Genomic DNA, 26310 nt, shown 5'->3' with positions numbered 1-26310 from the left:
GTCACATTTATGAAACAATTTCCTTTAAAATAAAATGGATAATTTTGACCTTTTAAACTAACTGATTTTTCAAGAGCTCCTAACAGCATTTGGGGAGATGGCAAACAGAACTGTATCCTAATTGAAATAATGCGTTTCAGTTATCAAAACTGAGGAATAATTCTAAGTTATCTATAGTCAGTGGTGGGAAAATGCTATGTAAAGAAATCCTTGTTTTATACTCAAGTTGCACAATTCAAATTCACCTATAAAGTAGTGTGAGATGTGCCTTACTATAAGAGCATGTAAAGTCCTCCTACCCCATCCCCAAAAAGACTAATAAGTCACTTAAAATCCAATTGCTCACCTTTCATCCGTAAATTATTGAGATTAACTAATGCAAATTTACTATACTTACAAAGTTTTCATTTTTTTTAAAAAAGTAGTTTATGCATATATAATTCTTATACCACAGGGTTAGAGGCAAATGACTTCAAAAATTGACGTCTGATATTTCTAGAATATTTCTCTAAATCACAAATTAGTCATAACATATGGTGGCAGTTCAAATATTTCATCAAATTTGCCCACAGTAAACATGATATGCAAATCTCCTCATCAAAAGTTTGGAGAGTAACCATGTATATCCAAACCACTTTTTTCAATGGTGAAATGAAATGTACAACCTAGTAAAATGAGTAAGGGTATCTCTTTTAAAAAATTAAACTTCAATTTTTTAACTAGAAAGTGAGTCTAAAGCTTTATTTATTTACGATTCTTCATTACAAGTTTTTTACTGAGTAAAGATGAAATAAACCTAACATGACTGTTTGCGATGACAACTCTTAATACCACTACATCCACCCTCAGAATAAAATGTCAACACAAAAACCCAAGTGATCCAGCTCATTAAACTCACAGGTAAACTGAGTTTTTCTCAAACCAATAAGGAGCTTTTTATTCAGAACAATTTCATTAAGACATTGGCAAGGCAAATATGCCATCATAAATTTTATTCTGAGTAACAATAAAGTGCTGAATGATAATTACCTGAACTTTTTTAGTACTTTTCACTTATTTTTTCTTAAGTTAAAAGAGCCCTTTCTGTGGCATTAGCAAAGCTGTTAAAAAAACGAAAGAAAGAAGGGAGGAAGCAAGGGAAAGAAAGGAAGAAAAAAAAGAAAGAAAAAAGTTAATTTTCAGCAAAGGAACAGGAAGCACTGCAACCTTGTGTTTAATTATGGTGACAAATATTGAGACCGAAGTAATCCATGCAGGTCATTGTCAAAGGCATACTTAAGCTTGAAGAAAGAAAGAGCACTGTTACTGACCTTTGATACTATGGCAGTAAACTGCATACTAAAATACCCTAATTATCCTAGACGCCTAGGTCTGGCTTGGCAAGCATCAGGCCACTGACATGCTTCAGCTCTTTTAGTAACTGAAAGTGATTTGCAGTTCAATTGCTGAGTATTTCAGTGTGACTCATTAAGCTGTGTGATACACTCTGAGGTTAAATGTAAGCAAACTCTCTACACTTAATCACACCATCAGCACAAGCAGGATGATGCTGGCGTGAAAGGTGGGTTTCTTTATGAAGAGTCCTTCTCTTACTGCATGATACATTAAGATGACAGACCTAGATCTCAACCGGGTTAATGAGTTAGAATAGATTTGCTCCCCAAATTTAGCACACAATAATTTCAGTGGATTAGAAAAAGAAATCTCAGATGTAAAGAAAAAAACAACAAAAAAGCTCAAGCTCTGGTAGCTAACCTGTAGCTCTACAAATTGTCATGCTACAAGAGTACTTTCATAAAATGAACTTTGTAACATATCTAACAGTGTTTCAGAGTTGAAGCTGACCAACTGCTGCATAGAAATATGCTAACATACAACAGTCAAGTTGAAGCCCGTGCATAGAGAAGATAAAGCACTTATGGTAAACTGCAAATGGTAACAAGTCCATAAAGTTTGTACAATTTAACATGGGTCCATGAGGGGAGAAAAATTGCTAAGTAGAAATGGTTAAGTTAAAAATAAAGTGGAAACAGGAGAGAAGTTTGGAGAAAAGAGGGAAGAAGCAGGAAAAAAGACCTTCAATTGTATAAAATTCACTAATCAGAAAAGTATAAAGACACCACTGAAAAATGGTTAATTCTGTCCCAAACACCCAACGCAAACAAAACCAGAATGGATAAGCCTTTGGCAGACAATTTTAGAAGTTGAATATGACATTTCATTTCTCAGTAATTCACAAACAATATATTATATGGTATATTTATATTAAATACTGGGAAACCAATCCTGTAAATTTGATGCTTACAACGCTTTAGCCAATGAGAGCACAATGGAATCAAGCTAAATGAATGCTGGTGTTATCACAAGAGTGCTCATTTATGCAACAACTGTGACCAATTCATGCCTTAACAGTCAAACATCATCTGTGAAGTGAAACGAAGGCCTCTAGCTTTTCTGGGATGTGCCCTTTATAGTGCACTCTATGAGTCACTATGACACGGGCAGCAAGACACTGCAGCGTGGTGTGGTTTATAGGCTGGATCAAACTCTTGGCTATTTCCTTCTCGTCCAGCAAGTCACTAGCAGTTTGTTTGTGCAAGTTTGTGGCGTCAAAATGGGCACCTGATTTAATGAGGAGATTCATGATGTCTGGGTGGTTGTTCAGAGCAGCGATATGGAGCGGACTGTTGTCATCGGAGTCTCTGACGTTCACATCAGCACCGCACTCTATCAGTATTGCAGTAACTTGCAGAGATGGAAACTTACAAACAGGGTACCGCCCGACACAGGTAGTATTCTTGTCCACAGCCAGGTGAAGAGGGCTGAAGTTATTCTTCCCCCTTGGGTGCAGCTTAAGAAACCTGTATATAGTCTGCTTTTTGAAATGGTCCTGCTCTAGAGTACAAGGAACTTTTTCTAATAAGCAAATCAAGTGCAAAATGATGGAAAGAGCCTTATTTAACTGTAATGGGTCAGCTGGACACTGAGTTTGTTTGATAGCTCGCTCTATTTCAAGGACACTTTTGCACAGTATGCCCATAAGATCATCAAAGGTAACAGTGGTGCCCAGCAGGCCTTTAGCCCTATCCTGCAGCATGAAAGAGAACAGTTCTGCAAAAGATAATAGGCTGCTGGCGGTCATTGGGCTGAGAGGGTCCAAATTGTTCTGCTGCATATCCAAAGCATATTTCCATAGGTTGATGCATCGTTTGAAATTTCCAGAGTCTGCATAGACAGCACCTCTATATCTAATATAGTAAGAGGTGTCAGGATGAGAAGGACCGAGAATACGCTCTCTAATTAATAGTGCCTGCATTCTCATCTCATCAGGATCAGCAATAAGACCTTCTAGCTCTTCTGCACTGTTTACCTCCTTGGCATAATCATAAGCCATTATTAGTGTCTGCGGTACTGGTTTGCTAATGATATTAGTCCTATCACTGTACCTCATGTTCATTGCCTTTTTCCAGTATTTCAAAGCCCCAAGGAGGTCTCTTTTTTTGTCTACAAATGTAGCTCCCAGGAGCTCTAGTGCATTGATCCGTTCTGTCTTGCTGGTCTGTGCATGGTGAGTCAGAAAATCCACAATATTTGTGTGACCAGTCACACTTGCAGAGAGAAGAGGAGTCATTCCATAACCATCCTTTTCCATCTTGGCACAATACATAAGAAGCATCTTCATAATGTCCAAACTTCCAGACTCTGCACAATCATGCAATGCAGTATTACCTTAAGGAGAAGGAAAAAAGAAATAACATATTTTGAGGAACCAGGATACAATGTAATATATAAATGTACTTTAAAATCTAAAGAAAAGTAGGCAGCTCCAAGCCACCCTCAATGGGACATACTTTAATTTGCTTCCAAATAAGGAAAAAAGATCCCCAGCACCTAAAATTAACGTCTGACACACAGCAAGGGAAAAATAATATTGGTTAAGTTCTTTGAATAAATGAAATGACCAAATTAGGCATGAAAAGATATTCAAAGTCACTAAATGAAATTCAAAACTAGTCCATGGCCCATTTGGTATTTTTTGATAATGATTTCAAGTGTATATTCTACAACTAAAAACTAATGAAATTAACCAGCTGTGCAGTTTTGCTGACAGTCACATTACTTTCTGAGTCAGATTCCACATTTATAAACAAGAAATCTAGTCTATAAGTATCTAAGATTCTTCAATTTGATTCTAAGAGTGAGAAGTTATTTTTTCAGTATTTCCAGATTGCCAAGTGAACTTCGGCTTTAGTCAAAACTATTGGTAACAAAGTACTTTCTTCAAAAAACTCCCATAAGAAAAACAAATCCACTGAAATCTAAAGAACATGTGGGTGGTTGAATATGAACTTTAAAAGGAGACATCTGAAGTGTCCTTTCATAATGAATTACTTCCCACTGTAATTTAATTTTTTTAAACATTCTTTTTAGATGTACTAAATGTTCTAATACTGTCCACTTCTTCCCACACATGGATTAAAACTGACAACAGGCACTGGCAGATTAATAAAAAGCCCTGTATGGATGGAACATTCTAAGACATAATAACCACTCAAGTTATTTTTAGCTACCTAAGTTTAATGATAAACATTCTACTTATGGTCAAAACAGAAATTATCATGCAGATCTTTGGTATTTACATAGTGTTTACACAAAATTTCAACAGCGAGTCATTTTAGGCATGTGTGTGGAAAAGAGCTAACCTAGCTGGCTGAGACAGCTATTCTTAGAAAGACCTGCTTGCAAGGATGGCCCTTGGCTGGCATCTGGAATGCTGTTTGGTAAACAGTTCCAAGATATAAGTTTCCCTAAATGATAAGGGTGAATTCATGCGGACTACCTGCTTTCCTTCTGGGAGTCTGGAATTTTGAATATGTGCTCAGCAGAGGATGCCTACGTAACAAGTACCCAATAAAAACTTGGGCACTGAGTGTCTAATCAATCAAATGGGATTCCCTGGGCAGGAACATGACATGCATACATTTACATTGCTAGGAGAACCTCCCACAAGGACAGAGCATAAACAAGCCTGCACAAGAGTCCCCTAGACCCCCCTGTACCTTTCCTCTTATGATCCAGATTTATGTCCTTATTACATCACTGAAATAAATCTTAGCCATGAGTACGACTGTGTGTTAACTCCAAACGTGGGGGTGGCCATGGGAACCCCAGGTGCAGGATATGTTCTAGAAAGTAGTTTAAACCTGAATCCTTCACGTAACAAATCTACAACTAAAATTCAAAAAAGCACAAGTTATAATAGGACTTTAATCTCTTCACAAATGTATCCTGCTTCTTTGTCTTCTGTATCTACAGGGATTACATTGACATCTGTGTATTTATTCTGACTCAGCATTTCACAGTGTCTGATGGAAGGTTTTAGCAACGTGTACAGTAACCAAGCACTCGAGAGCCCAGAACTTCTGACTACTCCTGTTTATTTGCTCAAAATAGTTTCAGTTAAACATGACTACTACTAAGTATATTGTTTAAAAATCTCTTGAATTAGATCCATAATACTTCCTTTTTCTCTAAGAAATAGAGTGTAATAAAGCGACAGCTTAGATGGCATTCTTGTCCATTCATAGTAATGAAATCAAGAATAAAAATGCAGCAAAAGCCAGTCTTTTAATTAACTGAATTGCTGTATTGGAAAAATGCAGAATATACATATATGTTGAATACACCATATGCTGAAAAAAATGTTTTTTGTTTTTTTTTTTTAAAGGACTACGAGACTCACATCTAGTAACGGCAGAGGTAATAGGATCCCCTCCCACTAAGAAGCAGAAAAGCTGAGAAGTGCATTTTAAAAAATCCGTATGACAGCAGGTAAGGGCTCACATGGAGACAACATCCAGGAGAATAAAAAAAATTAGTTAAGTCCAGATTTGGGGAAATTTCCCCCAACGACCTCTACTGATTGTGGAAGAGGCAGCTGGAAAACTGAGCAGAGCTTCTGATTTGTTGGGTTAGAGGAGAAAACTAAAGTCCAGAGCCCATTAAGAAATCCCTCTACACTTCAGGGTACAGCTCTGTGGGGCTGCTCTCTAGGAGTTAAGATGAAGCACAAATAAACCCATCATCACAGGAACTGAAATGGAAATTAAAATCATCTTGATATGGAATTAAAGTAATCCAGGACTGCTGGCATATGTAATCAAAAGCCAGAAGCAAATACAAATACTATTTAGATGAAGCAATTATCACACTAGGTTCAAATTATTTATATACATATTCTTCATCTATAAGGCCTGGTATCTAATCAAACATAATGGACAGAAAAGAAAACCAGGAGCCACAACACAAAAACCAAGAGAAATAAGCGCTAAGAGAGAAGCCCAACAGAGGACCTAGATGATGAACATTTTAGAACTGAAAAACTCAATGGGTGGCTTTAAGAGTAGACGACACACACCTGACTAGAGAATCAGTGAACTAGAAAATAAGTCAGATGAAAACACACAGAAAGACGAGTGAAAGTACAAGGATGAAAAAGCAGGAGACTGTCGACAGACGAAATAATGTCAGAAGGATTAATATACTTAAAACCAGAATTCTAGAGGAAGAAAAAAGGGCCCAAGGCAAGGCAATATTTATAGAGATAAACTCTGAGAATTTTCTGAAGCTGAACAACCATTAAGCCACAAATTTATAAAGTTTTACAAACAAGAAGGCTAGATAAAAAAGAAACTTATACCGAGGCACTACAGCAAAACTGCTGAATACTAAAGACAAAGAGAAAATTCTTAAAACAAAAGAATAGGTAGAAATGACCAGCAAAAGAACAACAATTAGATTGATAGCAAAGTTCTAATTAGAAACAAAAGAAGCCTTAAAGCAGTAAAGGAAAATAAATGCCAACTTATTTGTGAGATATCTAAATAAATATTTACTTTAAACATTATAACAGGGTTTGAGACCTGTATAGAAGAAAAATGTTTGATAGAAATAGCATACAAGTAATGATGGTAACAAGCTAAAGTATTCTAAGATTTCTCCATTGCTTATAAAAAGGTAAAATCAGTAATTTATGTTAGCCTTTAATAAGTCAAAGTAGTACTATCTAGAAGAACCACTAAAATAATAGAGGGCATACATGCAGATAATTACTACATATCCTACAATACAGAAAAAAATTGAAAAAATGAAAACTAATCCAAATGATGACAGAAACAAAGACTATAAAACAGGTAGGACAAATAAAAATTAGTTCTAAGTAGCTAGGAGATTAAAACTCAAATACATAAGTAGTTATATTAAATACAACAAACGAAATATGCCAAAAATACAAAAACTATCAGACTAAAAATACAAACACATAAACTACATGCTGCTTACATGAAATACCTTAAATGTAAGAAGAGAAAAAGTCTGATGTAAAATGATGAAAAAATATACATATCTTATGCAAAAACTAACCATGAGAAAGCTGTCTGATATTAAAATATCAGATTAAGTAGACTTTAAAACAAAATGCATGTTTAGAGATAAAGAAACATTTTATAATAATATAAAATTCAAAACAACATAAAGATATAATTCTAAGTTTGTTTTCATTTAAAACACAGCAAAATAAAGCAAAAATCAACATAACTACATAATACATTTCAACACACCTTTCTCAGTATAGAAGACCAAAACCAGTAAGGATACAGAAAATTAAATGAACACTATCAGTTCAGTTCAGTCGCTCAGTCGTATCCGACTCTTTGCAACCCCATGGACTGCAGCACGCGAGGCCTCCCTGTCCATCACCAACTCCCGGGGTTTACTCAAACTCATGTCCATTGAGTTGGTGATGCCATCCAGCCATCTCATCCTCTGTCATCCCCTTCTCCTCCCGCCTTCAATCTTTCCCAGCATCAGGGTCTTTTCCAATGAGTTAGTTCTTTGCGTCAGGTGGTCAAAGTATTGGAGTTTCAGCTTCAGCATCAGTCCTCCCAATGAATATTCAGGACTGATTTCCCTTAGTTAGATCTCCCTGCTGTCCAAGGGACTCTCAAGAGTCTTCTTCAACACCACAGTTCAAAAGCATCAATTCTTCGGTACTCAGCTTTCTTTATAGTCCAACTCTCACATCCATACGTGACTACTGAAAAAACAAAAGTTCTGACTAGACAGACCTTTGTTGGCCAAGTAATGTCTCTGCTTTTTAATATGCTGTCTAGGTTGGTCATAACTTTTCTTCCAAGGAGCAAGCATCTTTTAATTTCATGGCTGCAGTCACCATCTGCAGTGATGGAGCCTAAAAAAATAAAGTCTCTCACTGTTTCCCCATCTACTTGCCATGAAGTGATGGGACTGGATGCCATGATCTTAAGTTTTCTGAATGTTGAGTTGTAAGCCAACTTTTTCACTCTCCTCTTTCACTTTCATCAAGAGGCTCTTTAGTTCTGCTTCACTTTCTGCCTTAAGAGTGGTATCATCTGCCTATCTGAGGTTATTGATATTTCTCCAAGCAATCCTGATGGCAGCTTGTGCTTCATCCAGTCCGGCATTTCTCATGATGTACTCTGCATATAAGTTAAATGAGCAGGGTGACAATATACAGCCTTGACGTACTCCTTTTCCTATTTGGAACCAGTGTGTTGTTCCATGTCCAGTTCTAACTGTTGCTTCTGACCTGCATACAGATTTCGTAGGAGGCAGGTCAGGTGGCCTGGTATTCCCATCTCTTCCAGAATTTTCCACAATTTGTTGTGATCCACACAGTCAGAGGCTTTGGCACAGTCAATAAAGCAGAAATAGGTGTTTTCTGGAACTCTCTTGCTTTTTCGATGATTCAGCAGATGTTGGCAATTTGATCTCTGGTTCCTCTGCCTTTTCTAAATCCAGCTTGAACATCTGGAAGTTCATAGTTCACATACTGTTGAAGCTTGGCTTGGAGAATTTTAAGCATTACTTTGCTTGCGTGTGAGATGAGTGCAATTGTGCAGTAGTTTGAGCATTCTTTGATATTGCCTTTCTTTGCAACTGGAATGAAAACTGACCTTCTCCAGTCCTGTGGCTACTGCCGAGTTTTCCAAATTTGCTGGCATATTGAGTGCAGCACTTTCACAGCATCATCTTTCAGGATTTGAAATAGCTCAACTGGAATTCCATCACCTCCACTAGCTTTGTTTGTAGTGATGCTTCCTAAGGCACACTTGACTTCACATAATGAACACTACAGTTTCATTTTTTTTTTTTTTGGAAAGGATACTTGGAGCATATATAAATATTGACCACATTCTAGGCCATAAAATAAGACTCACATAAATGTCAAGGGACTGAAACCACTGAATATGTTGTAAGTTCACACAAGTCAGATTAAAAACAAATGGAACTTCCCTGGTGGTCCAGTGGTTAAGAATCCACCTGCCAATGCAGGGGGACATAGCTTCAACCCCTGGTCCAGGAGATTCCACATCCACAAGCCTATTAAGCCTGTGCACCACCCCTCCGGCGCCTTTGCTCTAGAGCCCGGGAGCCGCAACAGAAGAAGCTGCTGCGGTGAGAAGCCCACGCACTAGAGTAGCGCCGGCTTGCCTCAACTAGAGAAAGCCCATGTGCAGCAGCAAAGACCCAGTACAGCCAAAAGAGAAAAAAAACCCTAGAAAAATCTCCACATACTTGAAATTTAAAAATACACTTCTAAATAGCACATGGGTCAAAGGAGGAATCCCAAAGGATAGAAAATATTTTTAGCTGGATGATATAAAAAAGAAAGACTTTCTGAAAAAACAGCTAAGTTTCCATCTCAAGAAGTTATAGGGGAAAAAGTAAAGTAAGCCTAGACAAACTAGAAGTGAATAATAAAAAACAGATATAAATGAAGAAAAAAGGTACCAGTAATTTTATTAACTATTGCCCTCCTGTAATCTTATACTAGTAACTATGCAAACTAGAGAAGATAAATTTGTTCTACAAATAGAAACCAGAGGAATTAGTATTAAAATCAAAATCCATGCCTCCCATTTGCCATTTCAATGTACTGCACATATCTAAGGTGATATTTTAAATGCTAGTCATACTATACTCCTGTGAATAAGTTATTTCTAATAAAAACAAACCTCATAACAAAACTTCTACCAATCACATTACTTTCCAGCTCAAAAGCTTTTATGCTTCCTCTAAGGAAACAGCTGAAAACCTTTAAGATTTAAAAATTCTACAGCACTGATTCTCAAATCATTATCTGTGAGAGGGTAAGAAAGCAACAAAGCGGAATTCTAGTTTTAGAAGGCATGTTACGTGAAGTAAAGCTTAATCTTGGTAGTGGAAACACACATCAGAACAAACACTACGGGTGACAGATTTTTGAAAAGAGAAGTGTTTCCCTACCCTACCAGCTTCACACTTCTCATCACCTCCAGTATGAACACTGCTCTGTGTATCTAGCCCAGGAGCCACAAACTTGATCTGTAAAGGACTAGATAGTATTCAAGGTTCTGCAGGCCATACGGTCTTTGTTTTAATCGGTCATCTCCACCATATAACAAAAAGTATCCACAGGCAATTGGTTAAATTAACAGAATGGCCGTTATCCAACAAAACTTTATTTATGGACGCCAAAATACAGCTTTTGGGTCCTGAAATATTATTTTGATTTTTTTCAACCACTAAAAAATTACAAAATCCGTATCTTAGTTCTCAGGCAGTAAAAAAACAGGTGGTGGGAAGAATTTGACCTCTGGGGCACAGTGTGCCAACACCTACTCTGACCCAAAGGCCATTATCAATACCTGCTATACACAAGGCAGAGAAGCTGCTTAGCCTTCCCGTCACTCTATCCTAAGTTACCTCTTCTAGCCCCACAAACAGTCCTGCTTACTTCCACCTCCACGCCTCTTAATTTTGCTGTATTATACTCCTGCTTCTTTACTTTTTTAACTTCCCTTCTGCCATGTTTCAACAGATTTTAGCTGTTCAAAGAGGCTTTCTCGGTTACACTATATTAGTTTATCATCTTGAGAATGTCTGGTGAGCGAGTGTTTCACTCATCCTGATAAGCACTCATGTAACACCTCATGTAATACACTGCACAGTATGTTGCTGCTGTTGTTTAGGCACCAAGTCGTCTTCGCCTCTCTGTGACCCCAGGGACTGCAGCACCCCAGGCGCCTCTGTCCGTGGGATTCCCCAGGCCAAGAATGCTGGTGTGGGTTGACATTTCCTTCTCCAGGGGATCGTCCCAGTCCCAGGATCATACACGCACCTCCTGCGCTGGCAGGTGGGCTCTTGACCACTGGCCGCTGGAGAAGCCCACGTAACATGCTGTTGCTGTGTTAGCTGCTCGGTTGTGTTCGCCTTTGAGTTCTCCAGGCAAGGATACTGGAGTGGGCAGGCATTCCCTTCTCCCAGGGGATCTTCCTGACCCAGGCATCGAACTCAAGTCTCCCATACTGCAACAGATTCTTTCTTTTCTGAGCCACAAGGGAAGTAACATAATATGTTCTGGCCTCACAAATAGGTTTTCTTACCTAAATGGCCTATTCCTAAAAGGACACAGAGCCTGTATTTCCTTTATGTCCCAGATAGCAGTTAGCACAATATCAAAGCTAAGGTAGATTCTTTTTTTTTTAAGGTAGATTCTTAAATTTTTAACACTTGACATCACAAAACATGATTTCAAATAAGGACAAAATAACTTTAAAAAGTAAAATCTTAGCAGGAGGATATGGTCTTTATTCTAACAAGTATATAATCACCATACTTTCATGCCCCTGCCCTGGAAGCCCTAAAAACTTTTTCAAATTATAGCCTAGTCCATTACTTAAAAGTTTAGAAAACAGGTTAAAAAAAAAAAAATCCCACCAAAATCCAAAACAAAACAAAAGCCTAGTTTTATTTATTCACTTGTGGCTTCACGGGGTCTTCGTTGCTTTGCATGGGTTTTCTCCAGCTGCCACAAGCTGGGGCCGCTCTTCGCTGCGGTGTGCGGGCTTCTCCCTGCAGAGTACAGGCTCGCGGACTTCGGGAGCTGCAGCACATAGGGAGGGCAGCTGCAGCAGGCGGGCTCTGCAGCAGATTCAGAAGTTGTGGTCCACAGGATTAACTGCTCTGCCTGTGAAGCCCTCCTGGACCAGGGATTGAACCCATGTCCCCTGCACTGGCAAGCAGATTCTAATCCAATGTGCCACCAGGGAAGTCCGAAAAGCATAATTTTAAAGCAACTATGTCATGTCTCCAAGTCTTTTTACATAGTATATTTTTATAAAGCTGTAATCTGAAAATATACAACTGTTTCCTGCTTTTCACCTACATCTGAGTCATTCTCTCATGTCCCATGTACACAGTCTACATGAACTACATAGAAACTATCTAACTGATCACTCTTACAGGCTTTTTGGTTACAATTCAAGGAAGTAGGCATGTCACAATTTGCATAAACACTTTGCTGATGGACATTTGCACTGCTTTAGAATTTTCACTATTAAAACTAATGCCTAAAAAACTGTAAGGATAAGGGACCAGTGATTGCCAGAGGGTGGGCGCTGTGAGAATGCAAAGGGGCAATACAGGAGTTTTTCATTCCATCTATACTGTAGTGGTGGTTAAATTACTATTTATGTTCATCAAAACTTAGAGAACTATACACTGAAAAGGATGGATTTTATTGTACATGAAGTGTAATTCAATAAACAAATGATATAAAAATTAATTCCTACCTTAGAACCAGAAATGTGTGACAGCTTAAGAGACATCTTTAATTCACTTCCAATGGAGTCATAAAATCTTTCAAAAGATTCTTTTGAATCTTTATAATTCAAAAGGATTATAAATTCCTTCAAAAGCATGCTTCTACGGTATTCCTTCCAGCACTGGAATTAACTGTAATTATACTATCTCTATACCTAGGTATACAGAATATTTTCCCATGTCTGTTCACAAACTTTATTTTCTTTCAGGACATGTATATTTATGTTCCCGTTTCTGAGGTAAGTCTGATTTTCAACATATAAGTACTTTATAAAATGATATATGTATATAATAGTCTGTTATATTTACTGCATATATTTTCCTTTGTTCTTTCATTCAAGAATTAGATACACTATAAATGAAAGGTCCCATGAAAAAATACAACAAGCTGAATTTAAAAATCAAGTTACCATGGCCTTGTGAGTAGTCTGTGCTAAACTATATATGCCAAAGATCCAGTAAGATCACATCTAACTCTTGCTAGGAAACGTCACTGATTTCAACTTTTAATGCATAATATTATTTGCCAGGTACTACTGAAGATTCAACTCAGGCATTTTCCCTGGGTTACGTGCCTCTTAGAATCCACTATCAATGCAGGGGACATGGGTTGGATCCCTGGTCTGGAAACTAAGATCCCTCACGACACGCCACAGGGCAACTAAGCCCATGAGCCACAAGGGCTGAGCCCGTGCGCCACATACAGAAGCCTGCAAGCCCCCGAGTCCCTCTTCTGCAACGAGAGGGGCCCGCGCGCCACAACTAGGGAGGAGCCTCCACCCGCCACAGCCAGAGCACGCTCGTGGGCAGCAATGAGACCCAGCACAGCCAGAAGTTAATTAAAAATACCTATCTCTTCTAAAAAGTGAAATAAAAGGACATTTAGCATTAAAATTTAATGAATTTACCTTCAGTTAAACAAAAAAAATTAAGAGCAGCTCACCAACACTCCATGCAGTGGAAAATTCAAGTGTAGACAACTTACAGTCAGCCCTTGGTATCCATGGTTCCTCATCCTCAGACAGTGTGTATTATAGCTATTATTGAAAATAATTCATATATAAATGGGCCCCTGCAGCTCGAACCCATGTTGTTCAAGGGTCACCAGTACCTTATTATACAATTCTCATTGCCTGATTAAGAAAAAATAAATTTCTGGAGAAAAATAAAATTTCTGGTACTGAATTCATAATGGCAAATTTTTTACGATTTCTCAAAAGATGTGCCTATTATATGGACATTTCTATAAAATCCAACTGGTGATACATTAAGTGTTAAAAGTTATTTCCAAAGAAAGTTAACATAGTAACCATCCAAATACACTAGTTTTCAACTGTATAATAATACAGAAACAGTGCTTTAAAAAACATGAAGGAAAAAAAATAGCCATGTTCACTGGGCTATTTTGGAGATGGCTACTATGGGAAGGAGATTGGGGTAAGTGCTCACGCATTAAAGTATGATGGTATTCCTCAAGAAGACTGGTGTGAAGTGTCAGTCCTAAATGCTGATAACTTAAAAGAGACTTGTAATTTTTGATAGCAGGCTCAAAAAAGATAGGAATTTATGCTCAATTGTGAAAGGTACCTAACGGTGGAATTAAGATTTTTCTAAAATTAATAATCCAAAAACATACTAGTATTCTGCATAAGGATTACTCTGAGTTCCCTTGCTCCAAACCAGATGTTTAGGGATTGACTAAACAATAAATAAGTGATTGTCACCAACCACTTAAATCATACAATAACTTCAATACAGCATTATAAACAACTCAATTTGGGTAAAACTACTTAAGATTCACTAGGATCAGAATTGCCAGTTTTTAAAGTACTCCCAAGTAGCAAACAGAATTTATCTTTTTAATGAAATGAAAAAGTCTTCATAAAAGCTGTAAAATATTTAACAAATGCAAAATGTCCATTATAATTTAAACTGCTTTTTCTAACAATATCAATTCAACAGATTCCACTTTTCTTCAAGTCTTCACAGAGTTCAAACTTTGTGTATGTTTTTCGTATATATCAAATAATGTTGTGCTTCTCAAACTTTAAAGTAAAAAACACCAGAGGATCATAGCAAAATACAGATTCTGATTCAGGTGAGCCAAGATGGGTCCAAGTGATGACTATACTCCTGGTCTTCGCTACTTCGAGCAGAAAGGAAATAGAAAAAGAATCTTATTTTCTTGTTTGCTATATAGATATTTGCCATATAGCTAACATGTCCAGTAACTATATCAAGTGTTAAGAATAGAAGTTTAAAACAGACCTGTTTTATATCATACAGAAATGACAATTCTCCATCCCTCTTTATTCTAAATTTAAACATTATATGCCATAGCAGGAATAGGGTGGGTCTACTAGATTATAGCTTAATCCACAGAAAGTTTTTAGCCATGTAGTAAAAGGTATCAGTAAACCCTGCAGACTATTTTAGACTATCTTTAACAATTTTTTTAAGTCAAATCGAAGTGATCCAAAGTCAGATTTTTAAAAAAATTAATTTGTAAAAGAAAATCCAAATTGCTCGACAATACCATCAAAAGAGTGAAAATCCACAGGATAGGAGAAAGTATTTGTAAATCATATATCTGGTAAAGACTTGTATTCAGAATATATAAATTACTCTTCAGTTGCTCAGTCATGTCCGACTCTTTGTGACCCCACGAGCTGCCATGCCAGGCTTCCCTGTCCATCACCAATCCCCAAGCTTACTCAAACTCATGTCCATCAAGTTGGTGATGCCAACTCCAATTGATGATGCCAACTCACGTCCATCAAGTCGGTGATGTTACAACTCCAACAAGAGTTGTAAATTACTCTTACAACTCAGTAATAAAAAGATAAATTACCCAATTTTAAAGCATGCAAAGGATAAGAAGACATTTCTCTAAAGAAGATATACAAATGGCCAGTAAGCACGTGAGAAGATGCTCAACATCATTAACCACTGGAGAAAAAGAAATCAAAACCGCAATGAGACACCATTTCACAGCCACTAAGAAAACTATGTTAAAAAAGAAGGGGGACTTCCCTGGGGGTCCAGTGGTTAAGAATCTGCCTGCCAACACAGGGGACATGGGTTCGATCCCTGCTTCAGGAAGATTCCATATGCAGCAGAGCAACTAATCCCACGAGCTGCAACTGCTGAAGCCCGTGCACCCAAGACCCTGAGCTCCGCAATGAGAGAAGCCACTGAAACGAAAAGGCTGCAACTACAGAGCGGCCCCTACTTGCCAAAACGAAAGCAAGCTCATGAGCAACAACAAAGACCCAGTGCAACCAAAAACAAATAAAAACTTATTATTTTAAAAAAGAGTAATAACATGTTCGTAAAGGTGTGCAAGAATCAGAACCCTTCTTCTGTGTTGATAGGAATGCAGCCACTTTGAAAGACCCAGTTTGGCAGTTCGTTAAAAAAAAAATAGTTACCATATGACCCCGAAATTCTATTCCTACATATATGCCTGAGGGAAATGAAAAATATATATCCACAGAAGAATTTGTGCACAAATATTCATAGCAGTATTGTTCATAATAGCCAAAACGTAAAAACAACCCAAATGCCCATTAAGTGATGAGGATAAATGCGGTGTATGTACAGAATGGATTATTCAGCAATAAAAAGCACTGATGCTGCAAAATGGGTGTCTTGAAAACACTACCCTAAGTGAAAGCTGCAAAAGACTACATAGTATGATTCCACTTACCAGAAATGTGCAGAGCAGGCAAATTTACAAAGACAGAAATATTAGTGGTTGCCTAAGACTAGTGCACCTGGGGGTGAGAATGGAGTGAAGGGGAGATTGGGAGTGATTATTAATGGGTAAGAGGTCTTTGGGGGGTGGGGGGATGAAAAACTAATTGTGGTGATGGCTGCACAAATCTATGACTATACTAAAAATCAGCGATTGTGCACCCTTTAAATGGGTGAATGGTATATGAGTTATGTGTCAAAGCTGTTTTAAAACCAAAGTGTGTCTCTAGTAAAGTGTAAGTTTTGACTGATAAAAGCAGCAATTAAAAGGTCATCTATTGTAATAGATTCATCTGGAAATGGACAAAAACAGTTCTCACCCCTCCTCTTTAGCCTACTGTGCTTGGCATCCATTTTGCAACCCTGCAGCTGGGGCTAAGCTGAGTCTTTTTTTTTTTTTTTTTTTTTTTTTAAGCTGAGTCTTTAAAGGAGGTCTACCTATGAAGACTGGGAGGGAGGTATATAGTTCAACTACATAAAAATACTGATTTCAAGCATTTTATTCCTGTATTTATTCCTGGTATTAGCTATTTATACCAATAGCTAATTGGTAAGGAGACATGAATTTGATCCCTGGGTTGGGAAAATCCCCTGGAGAAGGAAATGGCAACCCACTTCAGTATTCTTGCCTGGGAAATTCCATGGACAGAGGAGCCTGGCGGGCTACATTTCATGGGGTCACAAATCAGACATGACTTAGCAACTAATCAACAGCAGCAACATGTGTTAAGTGAGCAGGTGGGAAAGGGTAGAGAGGAACCCTTTAGGATATTAAAGGAGCACAGCTCCCAATCTCATTCCAGGGACAGAGGAGCACAATGGATAGTTTCCTACTGCACTCAACTGACACACCATCTACAGCTTAGCCTGCCCGACTAGGATGCCAAGTCTCCCTGAGGACACAGAAAAAGTGTGCCAGGGGATTCAGGAAGGAAAGGAGTGAACAAGAAACAGCTTGTGGGAGTAACCTGATCTGTGATTAAAACGTTAAATGAATTTGGGACTTCCCTGGTGGTCCGATGGTTAAGACTCCTTAGGTCCAATCCTTGGTTGGGGAACTAAGATCTCACATGCCGTGTGGTGTGGCCCAAAAAAAATAAAATAAATAAAATAACTAATTCAACTATTAAATGTTATTATTAAATCAAAATAAATGCAGAATGCTACAAGTAGAAAATTTTAAATCCCTCTCTTTTACTCTCCTCTGCTAGTAGGTGTATTCTGAGGTAACCAAGACCTGAGCTAGAGTTCTCAAAGAGAAAGAGAATTTCAGCTTCCAACACTCTTAAGTCCTGAGTGGAGTAGAGTGAAAGTTGCTTAGTCATGTCTGACTCCTTGGGACCCCATGGACTATATAGTCCATGGAATTCTCCAGGCCAGAATAGTGGAGTGGGTAGCCTTTCCCTTCTCCAGGGGATCTTCCCAAACCAGGAATCAAACCCAGGTCTTCCACATTGCAGGCAGACTCTTTACCAGCTGAGCCACAAGGGAAGCCCAAGAATACTGGAGTGGGTAGCCTATCCCTTCTCCAGGGGATCTTCCCAACCCAGGAATCGAACTGGGGTCTCTGGCATTGCAGGCAGATTCTTTACCAACTGAGCTATCAGGACTTAAGTCCTGAAGTATACAAATAACCTATTTACATGGCAAGTCATTATCTTTGTCCATTACCTTATTTCCAACCATTCTTAATTTACAGTGGAGATTTTCTTTTATGTATTCTTTTTGGATTTACAGTGGGTGACAAAAAAAAAGATTTTTTAAAAAAATTCATCTTGATTGAAATACATCTATACCTAAAACTGCCTATACTGTGGGAGAGAAATAATGCCTGGGGTTTGCTTTAAACTACTGTAGATAACAAAATAAGTGGATGAAGGAAATGTATTTTTTAACGTACACTGGCAAATATGGATAAATGTTGAAGCAAGATGGTAGTACACAGCAGTTTAAGGTATTCTTCTGCTTTCTCCACTTGCACTTAAGTTAGAAAATGTCCATAATAAAAAGGCAAATAAACTGCCTGAACCAGCTCTCTCTCAAACCCTTTTAAAGCTATTCAGGTTGGTGCAAAAATAACTGCAGTTGAACTTTGCCATTTGATACTGGAATACATTCTTAAATAAATGTGGTTATGTTATACATCATTTTAATGTGCCTTTCTCACTTTATGTTTTTTGCTAATGACTTATTACCTGCTGTTTATTTTAGAGTTAGGGAAGTGATGCTAGACAAAAAGCAATTTCAAGCGATCTTCTTATTTGAGTCCAATATGGGTCATAAAGCTGTGGAGACAACTCGCAACATCAACAATGCATCTGGCCCAGGAACTGCTATTGAACATACAGCGCAGTGGTGGTTCAAGAAATTTTGCAAAGGAGACGAAAGCCTTGAAGATGAGAAGCATAGTGGCTGGCCACTGGAAGTTGACAATGACCAACTGAGAGGATCATCAAAGCTGATCCTCTTAAAACTACACGAGAAGTTACCGAAGAACTCAGCGTTGGCCCTTCTATGGTCATTCGGCATTAGAAGCAAATTGGAAAGGTGAAAAAGCTTGATAAGTAGATACCTTATGAGCTGACCAAAAATCACAAATGCTGCATTTTCAAGTGTTGTCTTCTTTTAATCTATGCAACAACAATGAAGCATTTCTCGATTGGACTGTGACATGCAGTGAAAAGTGGATATTGTAAGAAACTAGTGACGGCCAGACTCGTGGCTGGACGAAGAAGCCCCAAAGCACTTTCCAAATCCAAACTTGCACCCCAAAAGAGTCATGGTCACTGTTTGCTGGCTTGCTGCCCGTCTGATCCCTACAGCTTTCTGAATCCTGGCGAAACCATTACATCTGAGAGGTATGCTCAGCAAATAGAGGAGATGCATAGAAAACTGTGATGCCTGCAGCTGGCACTGGCCAACAGAATGGGCCCACTTCTTCCCCAAAACAACGCCCAACAGCACGTCACACAACCACGCTTCAAAAAGTTGAACAAACTGGGCTACGAAGTTTTGTCTCATCTGCCATATTCACCTGACCAACTGACTACCATGTCTTCAAGGATCACCACAACTTTCTGCAGGAAAAATGCTTCCACAACAAGGAGGCAGAAAATGCTTTCCAGGAGGCAGAAAATGCTTTCCAAGAGTTCACTGAATCCTGAAGCACAAATGTTTATGCTACAGGAATAAACAAACTTGTTGGCAAAAATGTGTTGACTGTAATGGTTCCTATTTTGATTAATAAGTATGTGTTTGAACCTAGTTATAATGATTTAAAATTCATGGTCTGAAACCAAAATTACTTTTTCACCAACCTAGTCTATACTTACGAGCCTACATGAATTTCTGTTTTCTGAACTGCTATAGAGTTCCACCTGTACCACTTATTTTCCACAATCACTGTCCCAATGTCTTCATGTATGTATTTCTGTACTAAAATGACTAGAAAACACAGTCCTTGCCATCAAAGAGCTTTCCTCTCTTAAATGCAACACATTCAGTCAACAAGCTTATTGACCAAATGCCCAATGTTTTTGGGATTTCTCTTTCTAACACATGGATACAAACACCAGGTCTCTAACCTCAAAGAGCTCACAGTGTAATAGAATTAGAAGGTTGTAAGATAGGGTTCTCTTTGAAAAAAAAAAACTCAGTCATTCCTTACTGGAAACATTCACCGGCTTATTCACCGGCATAAAGAATAAAATCAAAGTCCTTTACCTGGAAGTCAATGTCCTATAAAGTTTAGCCCTGAGTGCCCACTGGTCCAAATATGCCTACTTTCCAATTTCTGTACCCTCCAAGCATATTTCTCAATGCACCTTTCCTTATGTCATTCCTTAAGGCTTAAAAACTGAATCAAATCCCTTCTGCAGATCTGAACTCCAGCAATCCTTTTAAAGCCCAGGTAACTTCTCCATGAAGCCTTTCCAGTTAGTTTACTCTTCCAAAATCCTACAGAATGAATTTATACTATTCCTTTAACAGGGAACATATGTGATGTGCTCTATCTTTTCAAAGCTTCCACAATGTCTTGACACAATACCTTGCTGACAGAAAATGCACAGGAATTATCTGATTACCAATTTATTTAATTACCCTGGATAATTAAAAGTGATCGACCCATGCCTAAGGATAGTGTGTCCTCTGGGGCCAGTCTCCCCAATTCCAACTGAGAGCCATTCTATAGGTCTCTAGCACTCAATCACTTTCAGCTGCTCAATTTCCAGCTGAATTAAGGACTTAAGTTTTCCATAGATCTGCAAAGTCCTACTCTAAGCCTTTTGTTTGTTTTTGGCATTTGAAAACAAACCAAAAAAAAAACCTCAAATAAAAACAGAACAAAAAAACAAAAACAAAAAACTCAAATAAAAAAGGACCAATTAAAGTCAAAAATGACTATAACTATAAAGTACTGAGATAAATGTGGATGGCTCTAAGATGGGCTTGTCTAATCACTTCTCATTTAGGGACTCTGTTTAAATAGCAACCAACTTTCCTGTCTCAAAAATCAACTGCTGTGTTAAACTGGAGAAGCACTTAAAATATCTCAGCTTTTCTCCTTTTTGAATGCCATGGGAACCCACTGTCCCCTCAGATAATGAGTTAGTTGGGGATAAAGTATTTCCAAAAATCTAAGACAAAAAAACACTACTGTTGCACTTACCATATTGTGGTTTAAGTATCTGCTTATGAACCTGTCTCTCCAATCAAACCATGAGCTCCTCAAGAGCAGGGAATCAAGGACTGAATCTTGTCTTACTCATCTTTGTAAGCTGGTGGTTTAGTCGCTAAGTCATGTCCGACTCTTGCGACCCTACGGACTGTAGCCCACCAGGCTCCTCTGTCCATGGGATTTTCCAGGTAAGAATACTGGAGTGTGTTGCCATTTCCTTCCTAACAGCCTGGCACACTCAAGGAACTCAATAAATACTCTCAATTAATGAATCAATTCCACCTTAGGTTAAAACATGTTCAAAACTTCAACAGCCTGTTAAAAAGTAATGGAAAGAGGTTAACTAATATATTCAAATACCAACTGCCTGTTAAAAAGTAATGGAAGGTAGAAGTCACATGAATTTTACATTTTAGCAGACCAAGCATAATCTACTGGCATTTTCTTTCTCCAGAACCATTTCCAACAGCTGAAATATAAAATAAAATTTCCTAAGAAATTATTTTACCCCTAGTCTTATCAGTTTTCCCCATTTTTTGGATGAGGATAAAAACCGTGGGAAAAATCCTTTCTTGATGCTCTACCAGATCCTTGTATAGTGTTTCTGCCTCAGTTTCAACTGGTTCCTGTTTTTCTATTACCCCAAACCCATAAAATTAAAAAATGAAAAAATCTGAATAGTAGATGAGAGAGTAATTATCAAAGAATGGAAACTTCAGGATCAGAATGGGGGAGGTACAAATGTACTTTAATCTGCGCCCAAAATTCATTAATTAAGACTCACTGTCAAATTTAAAGGCACCATACAAAAATTCAAATACTGCACACAAAATGATATATTACATATATGTACCATAATACATATGTGTTTGTTTCTATATTATGTATATATATAATTAAGACTATATAAAACAATTTTTGGTATTAAAAAATTACATGTACTTTTAAAAAAAGTATATTAAAAAAAAAACCTCTAGAATTAGCCAAGAGGGAGCATATACATCCTCAAGTACAAAACTGTATGATGATTGTATTTAAAGGAACAGTCTTCTTAAATACCAAAGGTAATCAAGTTAAATATTGTTCAGTTTACTAAGGAGAAATGCTCACTAAAATATGGGCTATTTACAGTACAGTTCTCCCAAACATTATATCTTTAAAAGTATAAAAAATTTCGAAAAACAGAAGGGAAATAGTACCAGTATTCATCCCTCCAGTGACATGAGTTTAAAATATGCTCCAAATTTATTTAAATACATGAGTTTACCAACAATCTGTACATCATTAGGTTGATGAATAAAAAGCCAAAACAAACTAAAAATTCAACAAGCCTAACATGCAGCCATATCTTTTAACCCATTCTCTTCTGGGTATGATTTCAAAGCATTCCCAATACTAACATGGCCAATTAAGCGTAATTTGTTCTTTCAAAACAATCATTCTTTAAAAGAATGGTGACTGTTTCAGAAAAAAAAAAGTCATGCTGTCCTTTGACTCAATACCTACCTCAAAGATAATCAGGAACAATGAATTTACAAGAAAGAATGTTTACAGAAACATTTCTTATAGTGAGAAGCCAGAAGCAAAGCAATGTAAAACTCCATCAGCAGAAGAGTAAGCAGCTATTGAAATTAAAGAGCTATAATTAATGACATTAAGGATAACATTTATTAAGCTAAAAAATAGGTACAGAAGAGCATATAAAATAAAATTGCATACATATATCTAAATGCAAAATTCAGTATCTTTGGGAGGATTATCTCTAAGTGCTGGAATTCTGTGAGATTTTTATACTTGCTTGGGGAAAAAAATTATTAAAAAATCACAATGAGGCTGTTATCATTTTTATGACATATCTTTTTAAAAAAGATTATACTGACTTCAGTAAGTATCTCCAGTAACTTTGTAGAGTCCCGTAATTTTGAGGTTTAGCTGCTCTGAGAGGCAATCAGTCACTAACACAATGACAAGTGAGCATTCACTTTAATTTTGCAAATCCACTGATAGGTATTTACAATAGAGCCGTTTTCACAGAAGTGTGCAAAGACACACATTTGTTCAAGAATATTCATAGCAGCACTGTTTATTCTGGATTTGACCTAACTGCCCATCAACAGGGACTAGATAAATTATGCACACTCATACAATGAAACACTGTGTAGCCATGAAACAGAATGAGGTAGTTATGTGTGTGGAGTTGAATGATATCCAAGATAAATTTAAAAAAGAAAAGAAAGAACAGTATATATCAAGTAACAAAGAAGGAAGAGAGAGATATACAGACAAATATACTTTTATTTGCATAGACTATCCTGAGGACACACGAAACACTGTAAATAATGGTTGGAGGTCTAGAAAGGAAAGGTAGTAAGACTTATTTTTCATAGCAAACACTATAAACCCATTTGTATTGTATGATTCTTTTTTTATCATGTATGTATGCTCCTTTAAATTTTATGGTTTTTTAATATTAGTGAGTTACTTTCCTTTGTATAAACAAACATGTGTAAGGAAAATAATATTAAGTATCAATATTATACTATCATAGCAGTTGTTTTTAACAGTTAAATATATCCTAAAAAAGTATATACAACCATAAACCTGAGCTCCTCTTCTGGACAAAGATATTTACACTGTTGCTAGTCAACAAATCCACATCTGCTTAAGCTAGTCCTTGTTTTGCTGTCAGCACTGTAGCAGTTTAAAAAAATCTGCCTTCCCTCTTGCTATATTTAATGAAAGGATTTTCTATTGGCCACACAATAAGTAGGGAATAAAGAAACAGATTTTCTCCTTTTCAATGATATTAATCCTTCCAAGTAGTATGGCCTGGTCTTCTCTGATGGAATAACAAATGAAATGCCTACCTAAAATAAACAAAACAATGACTCACTAAATATAGTAGTTTCTACTCCAAGGGTGTTCTAAAAAAATAAAACCTAGAATAATGCATCACATCAAAGTATATTCTTAAGCAAACACAAGTCTAATGGCTCAGATCAACTACCACTAACATGCTCTAAACTTTGGGGAACCCACTTTTCAAGAATTGGAAGTCACTCCAAATAAAAAAGAGAAGATGCTGCTTAACACAGTGATAGAGGTCTTTTTAAGGAAGGGACACCTAATCAAAACAGGTCTGTCAATGCTGGCTTACTCAACACCACTGCTTAAAATTATGCATCACACTTCCTGAAAATAAGTGGCAAACACTTAAAAAAAAATGAAGATGAACTCACCTTTAACACTTTTCCTATTGACATCGGCCCCCTTTTCAAGTAAATACTGAGCAATTTCTTTGTGTCCTTTGTAACATGAGATCATCAAGCACGTATGCCCATGTCGGTTTGACACTTCCAAATCAGCTTTGTGTTCTACCAGGTACTTGACTATTTCCAAATGGCCATCGAAACAGGCAGCTCGAAGAGGCGTTGAATTGGTTAAAGTCGTGTTGTTGACAGACGCTCCGTGATTTAACAAAGACTGAACCACCTTCAGATGTCCTGCTGCAGAAGCGGCCCACAAAGGCGGAGCCCCCTCAATGGTTTCCCCATCAAAATTGACAGAGCCCCCGACTTCTATGGAGGCACTGCACTGCTCTAGGAGGAATTCCACCATGTCAAGATGCCCATACCTGGCGGCCATCAAGAGTGGCGTGGCCCCATTTGTTTTCTCAGAGATCAAGGAGGAAACCTCCTCTTTGGATTTGCTTGCCAACAATTTGGTGAGAAGCCGGAGTTTGCCATCTCGAGCTGCGTTAAATACTGCTGTCTTTAGATCCATTTATGTCCAGTTGAGAGGCTGTGCTTTATTTATCCTTCGAAGCAAAGCTGCAGCTTAACTCTATCGACCCAGGCAAGAGTTAGAGGAACCAAAGTTCAGTGTTAATCACTGCATCCCAGAATGGATATAAAACCACGGAGAGTATGTTCTGTCTACTGCCTTCCAACATCCGACAACCAGAGCACCAAACTAGAAAAAGAAAAAAAAAAGTCGCAGTTTTGAATTTTCCAGAAGTAAAGGCGGAAACAGTAGATTTTCTTAATTTCTACTTCTGGGAAAGGGAGCCATACTTTCTTTGGGGTCTACGCCGCACCGCCCCCCGCCCCCGGCCCCGAAAAAGGTGGGAAAGGAGAATACAAAAAGATACAGAGACCCAAATGTTTTGGTGGGAGGCAGTCTCTATATACGGTATATCTAAACACGACAGGCAACCGGTTTTCTCGCCTCCTAAGCAGCCAAGCTTTGTTCTAGTTTTTGCTCTGCACACGCCCAGGGAGAGTACAACCGACAGAGGCAGGAGGCGCGGGTGCAGAAATGTTTCCCTTTCTCACATCTGCAGAGCAGAGCCGGCCAAGTGCGCGCGGCTGGAAGGCCCTGATGTCGCCTGGAGGGCTTTCGAGAAGGAACAAAAAAAAGGTCGGACCCAACAAACTGCAGCCAGCTAACGCCAAAACCCTCACCCGAAAGGTTCTCCTCCCTTTAAAACTGCTCGAGACTCAGGAAATCCGGCTGCCTTTGAGCTAACTTCATCCGCCCCGTTTTGATCCTCCCCGCCAAGGGATCCTTAAGTTCCCCAAACCATGATCGCCCCTACATAACCTTCACCTGTACCATTTCCAGACACAGGCAGTCTCCCCCCCACCCGCCAAGCTCCTCGACCCGCCGCGACCCGCTCTCGGCGGGCCGCCCAGCCCAGGGCCTCCAGCCCGCCTCCCGCATTCCGCGGCTGGGGGCGCCCTCCTTCCCCTTCCCGCCCAGGCCTCCCCTCAGGCCCCTCAGGCCGCAGCCTGGGCTCCGCCAGGCCACCACCGCCGCCGCCACTACCTGCCCGGGGGTTAGTCTTCCCCGCCGCCGCCGGCCGTCCCTTCAAAGTGAAACCGTTGTCCGCGCCGCCGTCCGGGCCGCCCCGCTCTGCCTGCGGCCGCCCCGCTCCGCCATGCCCCGCGCCCCACAGGAATGAATCCGGCCGCGCCGCTCGCCCCGCCCCGCCACGCCGAGCTGCCTCCCGCCCTCCCAGGCTGCGCGGGTGGCAGAGGCTGCAGCGGCTGCCGCGGCGGATGGTGTAATGGGGCTGAGGGCCGGGGGCCGGACAAGCCAGAGCACGGCTTCACATCACTGACGCGGCAGCCTAGCCATTGGGCCGGGGGAAGGCGGCGGCCGCCGCGAGCAACTGCCTAGGGGCGGGGCGG

At 38.8% G+C, this 26310-nt stretch overlaps 1 protein-coding gene across 1 annotated transcript; it reads right to left on the bottom strand.

Annotated features, from left to right (window-relative positions):
- Positions 1-711: 711 nt before the first annotated feature.
- FEM1C (fem-1 homolog C) lies at positions 712-26310 on the bottom strand. The gene is made up of 3 exons (XM_043920088.1): positions 25946-26310; positions 24358-25090; positions 712-3729 (listed from the first exon to the last, which is right to left on the bottom strand). Exons 2-3 carry the CDS (start codon positions 24899-24901, stop codon positions 2420-2422), a joined length of 1854 nt encoding a protein of 617 aa, XP_043776023.1. The 5' UTR covers positions 24902-25090; positions 25946-26310; the 3' UTR covers positions 712-2419.

This window comes from Cervus elaphus, chromosome 12 (assembly GCF_910594005.1).
Source record: "Cervus elaphus chromosome 12, mCerEla1.1, whole genome shotgun sequence".
NCBI lineage: Eukaryota > Metazoa > Chordata > Mammalia > Artiodactyla > Cervidae > Cervus > Cervus elaphus.
This window is presented reverse-complemented; position numbering and strand designations above follow the sequence as displayed.

Bases quoted from the DNA above. Each gene is read 5' to 3' on its own strand.
- FEM1C (XM_043920088.1), bottom strand. From the start codon at position 24,901: ATGGATCTAAAGACAGCAGTATTTAACGCAGCTCGAGATGGCAAACTC. The intron at 3,730-24,357 runs GTGAGTTCATCT...CTTCTCCTTAAG, and splicing joins CAATAGGAAAAGTGTTAAAG to GTAATACTGCATTGCATGAT.